The sequence below is a fragment of the Nannospalax galili genome, unplaced genomic scaffold (genome assembly GCF_000622305.1).
Source record: "Nannospalax galili isolate Female #2095 unplaced genomic scaffold, S.galili_v1.0 scaffold229, whole genome shotgun sequence".
Lineage (NCBI taxonomy): Eukaryota > Metazoa > Chordata > Mammalia > Rodentia > Spalacidae > Nannospalax > Nannospalax galili.
Window position 1 is genome coordinate 5229413 of NW_008360328.1, and position 12820 is coordinate 5242232.

General features: G+C 49.3%; 1 protein-coding gene and 1 long non-coding RNA gene across 19 annotated transcripts in view; one reads left to right on the plus strand and one right to left on the minus strand.

The window, feature by feature from the left end:
• Window positions 1-12820, plus strand: part of Gramd1b (GRAM domain containing 1B) — a 264481-nt gene that overhangs the window by 222701 nt on the left and 28960 nt on the right. For 17 of the 18 annotated variants that reach the window (XM_029560137.1, XM_029560138.1, XM_029560139.1 and 14 more), the window contains 2 exons: window positions 3051-3071; window positions 12419-12503. In XM_029560137.1, coding sequence (XP_029415997.1) covers window positions 3051-3071; window positions 12419-12503 — 106 coding nt within the window. Of the gene's footprint in view, window positions 1-3050; window positions 3072-8829; window positions 9391-12418; window positions 12504-12820 lie in introns of those variants that run through there. The other variant, XM_029560141.1, reaches the window with a different exon arrangement.
• LOC115068953 lies at window positions 2026-7222 on the minus strand. Its single transcript, XR_003848292.1, has 3 exons — window positions 7064-7222; window positions 4767-4909; window positions 2026-2285 (listed from the first exon to the last, which is right to left on the minus strand). It is a non-coding gene; the product is annotated as an uncharacterized LOC115068953 (long non-coding RNA).

A 12820-nucleotide genomic window follows, 5' to 3' on the forward strand; every position in this document is an offset into this window, starting at 1 on the left:
ACTGGTAAATCCTTAAGACCCCTTCTTGAGCTGATCCTTGTTTCTACCTAGAGCAAGGAGCTAGAGGACCTCAGGACTGACCTCCCTTCCCATGAGCACCTGCGCCCCCCCCCCCCCCCCCCCCCCCATGGAGCTGCACTAGGTAGTGATGGCCTGTGACCACCAGAGGGAGCCAGGGCCTGCTTTCCTGCTCACACCATCTGTGGAGGTTTGCCTAGTAGATAGGGCCACTCAGTTCGGGCTCCTTCTCTGGAGCTCAGCTCTCAGTCCGCACCGTGCCCGGTGCTGTGACACTGGTTCCCCCCGACCTTTCACCTTTTTTTCTGTTTGTTTGTTTCGATTCTAATTTTTGTGGTTTTTCTTTTCAGTATAACAGACTTAATCTGATCAAAGTAAGAAGTTGGTTTTTCTTCCTCCCAATTTATATTAAATGTAGAGCTTCTGGCCCTGGTCTCCTTCTATCCCCCACCCCGACCCCAGCCCCACTTTCTAGACTCCTTGGAACCTGAGGGCAGGAAGCTGCTCGGGTGTGGCTTGTGTATTCCTTCCCGGTGGCTTTTCAGATTCCTTGTAGAAACTGTAAAAGAAGCCAGAAACGGGTGCCCCAAACTCTCCTCCACACTTACCTCAATTCCTGCCTTCAACAGATCTTTGATCTCCTTTCTCTCCTTCAGCCAGGTCCGTCAGAAGCTCTTAGAACCCTCACCCTGACTCCCTAGTTCTGTGCTCTTTTCCTCAGTCCCTATCCTTCACGATAGGTAACCTCACCGTCCTGCCAGTGCACAACCCTGTCAACCCTCTTGGGCCTTGTCAGGTGGTCCCTTCAGCACTCAGCCCCGTATTGCAGAGCCATGAGAATGTAATTAACCTCTAGGTGACAGGTCAAAGGTTAGGAATGCCTTTCCATGCTGGCTGGTCTTGTGGGGGTCATTGTGGGTTACACTGAGGATGTGGGTGTACTTCTGTCCTTGAGGCACCCTTAGCTAGGAAGCTGCTTAGAGCTGGTAGTCCCTCAGGTTCTTCCTCTTGCATTGCCCATTTCTTTTGATTTGTAAATTTATATTCTTATCCTCACCTCACAAAAGAGCAAATGTTAGGCACAAAAGTGTCACAGACCTAGTTAAGAGATGGGGCAAGCGTTCCTGGTTGAGGCTCTCGGGACCCTAAAACTGTTTTGGGCAGATTGTTAAGGGACAAACATCTTGATGCCAGCACATGGGAAGGGAAAATCTGTCTGCGTGGGGCAGGAGGACGGGCACCCTGTTTGAGGATCACCAAGGACCACGTCCTGTTGTCCCCTTTCCTCTTCCAGTCTTACTCCAAAGCTACAAGGAATGAGGACTTAAGGACCTAGGTGTGGTTGAGAGAGTTCCCTCAGCTGAGAAGCAGGTGACCAGCCTGGGTTAGCTTTAGAGCAGCACAAGGAGGCTGTGGGCTTAAGGTGGTAGCTCCAAGACTGCATCTTGCCTTGTAATATGCAATTAACCAACATCTACACAGCCCCGTTTTCTGTGGCTCCAGAATCCGGCTTCTTTATGAGCACTCGAACATGGAGATGCAAGTACAGTTAGATGCAGCTTTGCTTGGTCCATCCATCCTCCTCCAGACATGGGTAGCCTGAGCTGAACTGCTTAGATAGAAATTTTCAGGTCCAGAATTCCTAGGAGGAGCCCACCTTTCCCCTCTATGATGAAATAGTCTTGAATATCTATCTGGGTTTGGCCTTCAACTTCTGGATTGGAAGAAGGCATAGCATTGTGGTAAGTGGCTGTGACTTCTAGATTTGAGCATAATGACAGCCTTCTGAGTAATGATCATGGAGAGCCCCTTGCAGAGGGGGACTGAGAGTCTGCCTTGCCACCTGCTCCTCTGGCTGATTGGCCAGTAAAATCTGTATGGGGGAGAAAGCACATTCACTCCTAGGCCCCATCAGCTGCTCGCCTCCAGTCACTCTGCTGACTGTGTCAAAGTAGAAGACCTAGGTATGGGGCTGAGTACTTCTGATTGAAAGGAAGAGTCAAGTGAGAAGAGGGAGATTCCATGATCATCTGGTATCATGTGGTCACAGTTACCCACTCCCTGGTCCATAGTCACCCATACCCTTGTCAGATACATGTACAGCTTACATGCTGAGCTGGTGACTGCCCAACTCTGCCCTATGAGTTGGTCCCTTGTCACCAGGTGCAGGGGATGAAGATTGCTGACTGTACCCAGGATTCATGTCTCCAGGTCTCATTGAGGCTTTGACCTGCAGGTGAAGTTTCTGACATCCAAATGGAATGTTCCTAAGTAGAAGTTGGAAACAGACAAAGCATGATCTAGCCATCCCTCTTCTTTCCTTAAGAGCATATTAGATCCCATTCTTCCAGGGTGGTTGGGAATGAGAACTTCTCAGTTGTAGAGCTGAGTTATGACACCAAAGAGTCAGAAGAAACCTTAGGGGATAAGATGATTCCACCTTCCTCTGATGCCGAATCCCAACTATTCTTCTACCAGTAGTGCTTAGGAGACCAGCCAGTTGTTGTGATAGAAGGTCTGATCTATGTGCTAACTTGAGAACATAGCTGAAGGGTGACGTTAGGAAGTCTCTTCTTCCCTTGCCACCAAAGTATTCCACCCTGCCTTCTCCAGAGTGGATGACTAGAGAAGGCTGGGTTGGTCTTTATCGATACTGTGCTTCTAGTTAGGGCCCATTTAGGGGCCAGGCCTTGGATGCCTACCAGGCATCCTGTGCCCCCATCAGCAGAACCTGGCGATGGGGTTCCAACTCCCTTCTGGTTGAGTGCTAGCTGGTGCTGCTGCTGCCTGCATCTCCAACTGCCCCAGCTCTTATGGGGCTTCTAGCATGGACTGCTCGCCAGGCTTCCTTTCTGGAGCTGTCTTGTGAAAGGAGGGCCCTCCTGAGCAGCAACATGGGAAGCATTCAGCTGCATTTGGATTCCTTCTCCCTGCCCACCCTCTGCTGTTTGTGTTTGGGGCAGGAATAAGCTGGCTACCCCAGCATCTCTTCCCTAACTAATTTCAATCTCTTCTTTATTTTGTCTTTTCAGAAAAGCCAGAGTTGGTACAATGTAAGTATTGTTTCCTCTTATTGGTTCTTGTGAAATGGATGTTTTGGGGGGAGAGGGTATGGAGGTGGGCAAGGGGAGAGAGAAGTATCAAGTGCAGTTTGGATCCCCTCTGAGTTTCTGCCCTTATCAGCATCTTTCCTCTCCAAAACAGAGTAGTTCTCTGTAGCAGGATGAGGCAGCCTGGGGAGGGAGGATGATCTGCCTTACCTCCTTCCTCATCTAGTTCCCTGGACAAGGTTCTAGGCCTAAGGGAGAATAGCCAGGGAGGAATGGCCATTTCAATGCCAGACAGAATTCTGGGGCCAGAGCAGCCATGGGGCATAAACTTAGAGCCAGTTTCCATCCCTTAACCAAGACATTATGGGGGAAATGGAGCTGAAAGATTTGTCTTCATTAGCTGAGAGGTTATGATATGGAATGGGATGTTACTTCTGTCGAAAAAGTTCCCCCCAGCATTCCCCCAGAGCACTTGTGCTTTCTAGAAGAGCTTGGCTGCCTTCTGGTCTATGATAAAAGGGCTGTTTCTCAGCTTACTCTTAGCGGACCCAGAAACTGCTCTATGGAGTGAGCAGTTCCTGTAAAGGGCCATCCCTTTGGTCACAGACTGGGTTGTGTCACTTTGAATTCTTCCCCTGAAGAACAGATGGCTGGTTTCTCAACCTGCTCTGGCCAGTTGTTTTGTGCCCTCTGGAAGCCAATGTGCTGTGCACTGTGGCCTGATTTCAGACCTTGCCTTCCCTTCTTTGAGCCTGCTGGTCCTGGGAATGCCATGCCCCACCCCCACCCCCCAATCCTTGGCTCTGCCTCAGTGGGAAGCCAGGACATGGAGACACTATGAGGAAGGTGCTTGTGAATGTCAGGGTTGGAGGGAGGAGATGGAGAGGCTTGAATTTAATGTGAATCTTTGGGTCTAGATCATTCTTGTGGGCTGCCTATGTGTTCCTGCATGGTACTCAGCAGTTCCTCAAAGTCAGACACCTTCTGGCTAACAGTGGCTTCCTACAGGCTGCACCTGTCTATCCAAGGTGGTCTTGATTGACCTGCCAGCCATAGCCCGACCTGGTACCCCAAGTGGCCTGTGCTGATAGGAGAAAATTTAGGATTGAGATGGCTGTGGATGGAAAAGAGGCTGAACTCTGGCCCGGTCTTCTTCTTTCCCCTGACTCGCAGGGGCTTGCTAGCCTGGGCCTCCCCAGGCTTCTGACATCCTAGAGAGAGGGGCTTTCTGTGTGGAACAGGGGAGGAGGAAAGAATGCTGTCTTCCCTGGGAACTGTCCTGGCCTTGCTGTTCCAAGTACTCCAGCATCCTCTACCTAGTGATCTCCTTTTGAGTGGCATTATGTGAATTAGTATCTCCAAAGCAAAACAGACACCATAAGGCCATTGAGCTATTAGGCAGTTCAAACATCCAAATATGGACCTGCAAGTCCTTGACCTTGCCACTCCAGCTCTCTTTCCCTGCCTCTTCTCATTGCTTTCCTGTGGAGCGGGCTTCTGTTTTGGGCTGCTTTCTTTCCTGCCCTCCATGTTGTCTGTTCTCTGGTTTCCAGTCTCCTGGCTGACCATTTCTCCCTGATTCTGATAGACTTTGAGTCCCTGTGCTCTCACCCTTTTTCTCTCCATGCTCTCCAGCAGCCTGACACTGAAGTTGTGTCATCCAAGTACTTCGTGTAATGACAGGCTAGGAGACCATACCTCTTGACTGGAGGATGGGGTGGGCCTTCTTTTTGCAGCTGCTGAACTTCACACTCACTTCGGAGAGTCCTCTAGAATGACCATTCCGTATACCCCTTTGTGACTGTTCTAGTAGAGTTTCAATGCAGGGTTTGTACAGGAAGCTGAAAGGAGTGTGAGGGAGGGAAATATAAATGGCAGGTAGACAGAGAGACCAGACGTGGTCCTTGACATCTGGTTTCAATTCAGTAGAAATGGCAGGCAGACATAGAGAGACCAGACGTAGTCCTTAACATCTGGTTTCAATTCAGTAGAAATGGCAGGTAGACAGAGAGAGACCAGACGTAGGCATTAACATCTGGTTTCAATTCAGTAGAAATGGCAGGTAGACATAGAGAGACCCGATGTAGGCCTTAACATCTGGTTTCAATTCAGTAGAAATGGCAGGGAGACATAGAGAGACCCGATGTAGGCCTTAACATCTGGTTTCAATTCAGTAGAAATGGCAGGTAGACATAGAGAGACCAGACGTAGTCCTTAACATCTGGTTTCAGTTCTTATATTTTCATCTCAAGGGGTGGCTCCTTTGCAAGGTGATCTGTAACTGTAGTAGTAGAGAGGCCAGTTCGATGCAGCACCAAAATAGGCTGCTTAGATGGCACCTATCACTGCTAGATTAGAGCCCATCTCCCTTTCCCTGACTGAGATGGATGCCCTGGCTCTGAGTTTTGCAGGGCTGGTTATTAGTGGAGTTAGCTAGATCCTGCCTGTTTGGCATCATAGAAGTCACCCTTAGGCCCTCTCTAACCCTATCAGTGCATTTACTCCTGGGCCCTGGTCCAATTGCCCCAGCTGGAACAGAAAGCTATGACTTGGGTTCCCCCAGGGTTACCTGATGGGTAGAGGCTTGAGGTGCCTGTTCTTCCCATGCCTGGGCCTTGGGTAGCTGGGCATCTTCTCTTTGAGTGCTGTGGGTGTGCCTTACACACTTGTGTTCAGACACTTTGTTGACTACTCCCTCATGTCTGTGCCCAGTCGACCCTTATTGTTCTGACCTGCCTTCTCCTCCCTGCACAGGCTGCCTACCTTTCAACTGCTCTCAGCTGACTGCAATCTGACCAGCAGGGAGGATCTGTCTCTGGTTCCTCTGTTCTTTCTAATCTCTCTTCTCCTGCTAGTGGTCAGCTCATCCTCTATTGTGATGCCTCAGGTTCCATCCTGACACCAGGAATCCTTCAATAGGTGCAGGCTTTATTATTCCCCTGCCCTGGGGCTAGTGGGAAAGTTCTGCAAGGTGCTGACTACTATAAGAACACCTGAGGCCTGTTTGAGGGGCCTAGATATAGTATAAGAGGAAGTCGGCATCTGCCTTCTCTAGACCTGCCTGCAGAAGTAAAAAGTGGCTTCTTGTCAAAGGGCCGGCCAGGGAGGCGCTGTCAGCAAAATAAAAGACCAATTTGATTCGAAGAGTGAGTCACATGAAGGGACGTGGACCCCAGCAACAAGGGGGAAGAATGTGGTGGGAGAGCAGCAGGGTCAGGTGGGGTATGAAGACCCTTTCACATGCAGCTGCCCTGGGGCCCTTCTTGCCCCTTGCTTCCCAGCTGATCACCTCTGTTTAATCAGCGGGACTTCTAGCTTGTGGTAAAAAGGTATAGTTCTAGTGGACAGGAGACTGAGGAGTCAGCAGACAGACAGGGCTTTGTATCCATCAAGGCATTGTAAGCCTAGGGCTGAGGGGTGTCATTTGCCTGCCCCCCACATATGATCCTTTCTATTCCTAATGGGTTCAGGTCTTGCTGATGAACCCCCAGTGGGCAGATAGACCCTTTTGCCTCATGTCTCATTTCTGGGGTGTCAGTTTTCTCCATAGCAACTGAGGGACAAAGCCTAGAAAGGGCAGCTGCCAGGGACAGCACCCACATTGTCCAACACTGTCCCTCATTAGAAAGCTGGCTTTGTGGAGGGGAGGAAGGATTGGCACCAATCCTTTGAATGACTGGGCAAGTCTAGCTGGCATCAGTTTGAGAACAGAAGGACAGCTTCGTAGAATTGAATTGCAGGTATTAGTAGTTCGGACAGCAGAGATGATACACCCAGAGCCTGGTATATTCCCCAGGGACTGGCCCTCCTTCTCTACCTCCATCTGTCTCCCACCCATGATTTTTATGGCTTGAAGAGTCTTCAGCCCTACTTCCCTGATAGGCTCATCCTTCATGTTCCCAGTGCTCTCGTCTCTCCAGATGAGACCCTCTCCCAATCTTACCCCTTCCCCTATCTTTCTGTATTGCACCCATGCCCACCCCCTGCTCAGTTACCTTCTCTTGTCCCCATGTCCTGCGCACATCTGGCTTCTGCCTACTGGATCTGGTTGGAACATCAGGATTTCCTTTGTGGATCTTAACTGGTATCTTCCTAGGTGAGGTCAATGCTGAATCAAAATCCATCTCCTGCCCCCGGGCTCTCCCACCCCCTCCTTCCGGCTGAACCCAGAGTGGGGTATCAGTTGGTCCCAGGACCTGGTGTTTGCCATAGAGTTAATGTTTAGCCCAGGGCCAATTCAGGCTGCTCAGACTCTGGCCCCACCCTACCCAGCCCTTGGTGAGAGAGGTGGAGGAGTCAAAGGCTGATGCAGACTGAGACTCATCTCCCAGAGCATTAGTTCTCTGTATGTAAACTGTCCCAGTCCCATCCAGCCACCATCTCATTTGGCTTGTATCAGTGGCCTGGACCCCTGTGTTTCTAGGAAGTTTCTCTTAAGTACCTAGAGCCTCCTGGAACCATCTACACTACTTATATCTTGGGTGTGGTGTGGGCCTGAAGAGAGGTGTGATTACCCTGGAAAACAGAATCACTACATGTACCTGTCACAAAGATAGCTCATGCACATGGCAGCAAGAACTTGATTTTGTGGTAGAGATGTGGGACAGGGACTAGGTTCCCAGAAGCCAGGCTTATAAACCAGGGTTCTCTGTATTCATGTTTGTGTGTATATACCTAAGATATCAATAGGCAGAATGTGAGAGATTGATAAGGAATGCATTCATGTGCTAATTTTTGAACACCCAGTGATGTTTGAAATATTCTGTGCTAAATACTGTAGAAGATAGGAAGGATGGCTTCTTCCTGGGAAGACGGTAGCCATAGAGTAGGGTGCACCACAGGACGGGTAGAGGTACCTGTCTTTGAGAATGGAGAGGGGAAAGTGCTAGGAGAGTGCTTTGGCAAGGATTCAGATTCTTCTTGCTTACCTTCTTTGGGTCTGGGACCCGTGTTTTTTGTGTTCAGTAGAATCCTTTTCAAGAAAGCTAAAATTTGAAAGTTGGGCAGGGTCCTCAGACAAGGCAGTGCCTCGGAGAGACCTCGTCTTCTCCAGGCTATCTGTCCAACTTCTCCCTGACCAGCACAGTGGAGATTCCTGTTTGCCTTGGGTGCTGCATCATAGAAGTTGCCAGATAGCAAGGTCCCTTAGGGGACAGTTGATTCTAAGAAGTCCCTGGCCTATTGAGTCTCAAATTTCAGATTTCACCATAACTGTGGTGTCCTTGGTACCTCCCCCTCCCTTCCTCCACTGAGAATCCTGGCCAGCAGCTTTCCATTGCAGGAAACATCTGCTGGTGAGGCCATGCTAGGCCTGGGGTTACTGTAGGACATTGGCCAGGCCTATCACCCAGGTCCTGTAACTTGAAGCATGTGCAGGGCTATGGCCCTGCCCGCCCACCAGCCCAGCCTCCCTCCCCAGTAACTCTTAACAAAGAAGTTGTTTGCTGGCCAGCTGAAAGGAACCCGGGCTAGAAGGGAAAGGGGTGGGGATGAGAGCAGGCCCTATGCTGCAGCTAAAAGTGGTTGCAGTGCTATCTGGGTGAGAGATGTGAGTCACAGTTGTGACTAGCCTGCCCAAGAGGTAGAAAGTACTTGCTGATTGAACAGATCACTCTATGGGCCATCCAGGCCCTCTCTGGAGCTTCTGATCGACTGTGAATCACTCCGCTGAGTGAGTAGCTAGTGGAAACAGACCTCTGGACCCAGCTGTGGGTCATCCTCCTCTGCAAAGTGCCTGTACACGTGGAGCCTGCCCTTGACCAACTCTCAGCCAGTGCCGTGTACCTGATGTGTCTATCTATGTCTTCTGACCTTACCTGGACTCGAGTGACTGCACCAACCAGGGGGTATTGCTTGAGCACACCCCCTTTGAGCTCCCCCAGCCTGAAGACTAGCTAAGAAGGACAGAGCAGAGCACAGCTGTGGGAAAATGTCCGGCCAACCTGCTTGGTGAACCATGCTTATTACATCTAATTTGCAGGGCTTCGCACTGTGACCACAGCCTTAAGATAGGAAGGGACATCAGTCTGGGTTATATAGACCCTCTGTCCAGAAGCCAGAGGTTACCCTCTGTGTTCAGTTCAGGCAAAACTCACTGTTTCCATCCTGAGGGGACAGAAGAGAATCAGCAGAAGGACCTGGACTCCAGCCTTGGCAGGAGCAGCTTTTGGGGGTAATGGAATCTCTGACAGAATCTGGGGTCCTCTGGAGCCTCCTGCTGGAGCAGGAAAGCCAGACTCTGCTGTGGTGTTTGAAGAGGTTTGCTGATGCACCTGTTGGTGCTGAACAGTACTGCTGGCACGGATCTGAGGAAATCCCAGCCGTGAGTGTGTGACCCGAATTCTCTGTCCCTATGACCATTCTCTGCACCCTTGCATGCCCCACTTGGCTCTGCTAACCAAGGGCCTCAGATTTGACAATCCTTGAGCCAGAATTCTTTGGTTATTTTATTCAGGTGAGCCATGCTTCACCTTTGGAGGGGATTATTTTAAGAGTACATAGGGGTAGAGAGAGAGCTAGGTTCCCCAGCATCCCCAGCATGGAAGGGACATGTTGTAGGCCAAGTATGCCCACCCAAAGTGTCCCTGTACTATGTGCTCTAGTACAGAGAGGTTGACCTGCCATTCGTATGAATAGAGAGTACAGTAAGGGCACTTAGGTCCACATGTGGAATAAGGAGTCTTCAGGAGGCTTGTCCTCTTCCTCCTCACTTCTGTGTCTTCTGTCTGCTTGCTACTGGGAGACGGTCACCAGATCTCCTGCACCTCCATCCCTGTAGGTCCCTGAATTTTTACTAGATATGCTAGAAGCCCAAGGGCAAAGGGCACTCACTGTAGATGAAACATTAGAACTAGGAGGACTATTGGGCATCAGGTAACTGCATACCTGGTGCCCAGTTTCCCCTGAAGAGGGTTGACGGGCTATCTGGTGGGCTGCTCCTCATGGTGATGTTGGAACTTTACAAAGAGTCATCCAGGGATATGAGAAGCCAGTGGGAGCCAAATCAGGTGACTGTCTCCTTCCAAGAATGTGCTCTTATGGGAAGCTCTATGGTTTCCTTTTTGGCATATGGACAGGCTTCATGTTGCATTCCCTCTGGGTCACCATGCTCCTTGGGAAAGTTGCTGAACCTCTCTGTGCCTCTGTTTCCTTAAGTGTGAAGTCAGGCAATGAAATCAATCTTGTGGGCAAGTGCAGTGATCTATGTGGTGGGTGTGTGCTTGCTGTGGGGTGTTAATTCAGTCTACAGTAGCCTAAAAGTTGAGTTAGACATGAGGAACACACAGTTAAACAAGAATTCCCAGTGTGCAGACTCTGTTGTCTGAGACCAGGGAGCCATTTGGATAGCATATAACAATACTGTTATATCTGAGGTCTTTCCTAGCAATAGAAATCATAGGACAGATAAGCTTTCAGTTATCTTTCTCCAGTGGACTGGAAACCTGGTTCAGGCACATGCAGGTGATTTGGGACATTTGAAATTTTATGATAGCATAGCATAGTTTGGGAGAAAGGTAATTGGGCATTTCATATTGTGGGTAGGGCAAGAACAAAAGCCTGAATTTCAAATTATAGGCAAATTGAGAAACATCCTTACATCATCTTCTCCCTGGTTTCTGTCTTGGAGATGCTCCCTTAATTGAACTCACACACTTTTCTCTCTCTCTTTCTGACATATTCCTCTTCTTTTAGTCCAAAGTAGCAGTGCTTGGCGCAGATGAGATCAGACCCTAACCTTCACTTCCACATGAGCCAGTTAGCTTTGTAGAAAGCTAAAACATGAACAGTTGCAGGGTCGGTCTCTCAGCAGCTGTGCCCCTGGGTTCCCAGGAAAGGGAGTGAGAGGGTAAGAAGTCAGGAACCTCATGTCACCATCAGCAGGACAATCTGTCCCTCAGGCATGCATTCCTGGCTGAGGGTCAGCGGCAGAGTATGTGCAAAAGTAGGTCAGCACACAGCTGGGTGAGGATGTGTCTCTGCACCCATGTGTGGTTCTCCCTGGATTGTATACTTTATCATCCTTGCATGTCCTTCATCAAGGGACAGTTCTTTCTTGATTCTATTCTGTTCTGTATGTTTTAAGATTGTAAGCTCTGAAAGGGCAGGATTCTTGACTATTCAGGGTACTGGTGGGGTCTCCAAGGGGGATTTGCTGAGTTAGTCTATGGGAATGAGTCCATGATGAGGCTACTATGAAAGCTAGGTGGATGGAGGGGCAGCTGGTGGCACAGGTGGTAGGGGGCGGCGAGTGAGAGGTACACAGCACATTGTGGTGTCAGAGCCTTCGTACTGTCATACTGTTTTTTGTCCCAAGCCCCTGGTCCTCCCCTGGCTTCTAGGCTTTGTAGAGAACAGATCCTTATCTTGGGGCCTGCTGTAGACTGGCAGTTGGGTACCCTCAGGCAGGGGCTTCTTTCTGACCCCAATTTCCTCATTAGTACTGTAAGGGTTGGTTGATCCTTCATTATGGATAGAGAATGAAGTTCTACGTCTGTGTGAAAGATGTACTTTTAAATTCACAATTTGTATATTTTTCTGTTACTGGCTATTTTTTTTAGCACCATGCTTTATGATTATTTTTCAAAATCACATGCTTGCTCATTGTGTTAGTCGTAACAGTAACTTCTGAGGGGTAGTATATTTTTCTGTTACTGGCTATTTTTTTTTAGCACCATGCTTTATGATTATTTTTCAAAATCACATGCTTGCTCATTGTGTTAGTCGTAACAGTAACTTCTGAGGGGTACCCAGGGTCCCATCCTCTTGTCCTTCAGGCATATGTTTCACTGTTACAGTGGAGCTTGCAGATGGCAGGGCAAGACTTATCTGGTATCATAGGTCCCAGGCATCATAGGTCCCAGGACAGTGTCTGAAGGTGTCCCTCCCTGATTTCTCTCTCTTCTTGGGACATAGTGGGCCCTGACTTCATATCCTGATATTTTTCTTTTCTTTTTTTTTTTTTTTTTGGTCTTTTTGAGACAGGGTCTCTCTGTAGCCCCAGCTGACCCGGAACTCCCTGTGTAGACCAGGCTGGCCTCGAATTCATAGAGATCCACCTGCCTCTGCCTCCCAAGTGTTGGGACTAAAGGTGTGCATCACCATGTCCAGCTTCATATCCTGATATTTTCTTAATTAACCAATTGCTGGATGCAGAGTTTTGCAAGATCAGGTCCTCTGGGCTGTTTTTCCATCCCAGGCCCCCTTTCCTATCCTGGCCTCTTAGGGACTGTGGGAACAGAGCCTTATCTCTTTGCCTTTGTGACTCACAAGCAAGTGTTCCCCCAGCATCTACTGTCTCTAATCCTACAGAACCAGGGTGTACCATGTTAATCTTGGCCATTGTTGTGCAGGTGCTGAGCCCCACTTATAAGCAGAGAAATGAAGACTTCAGAAAGCTCTTTAAGCAGCTTCCAGACACGGAGCGTCTCATTGTTGGTAAGCTGGTCACCTGGGAGGAACCAACCTGGAAGTCTGGGAGTTCCAGGGAGGCTGTTTCTGTCCAGAGGCAGAGAGCCAGCACAAGCAAGCACATTGATCTGGCATCAGGGAAAATAGATGTCTGGAGTACAGGTCCCAAAACTCAGAGACAAGTATCATGCCTATGGCAGCCTGGAGAGCCTGCCAAGGAGAGAGTCATAGGCATACTTAATCTTTGCAATAGACACTTAGTAGAACAGTGAGTCCCAATAATGGCATTTCTTCTGCCATGTATTTCCCTCCCACTTCTTGCTGTGTGGTGGAAAGAGAGGGGA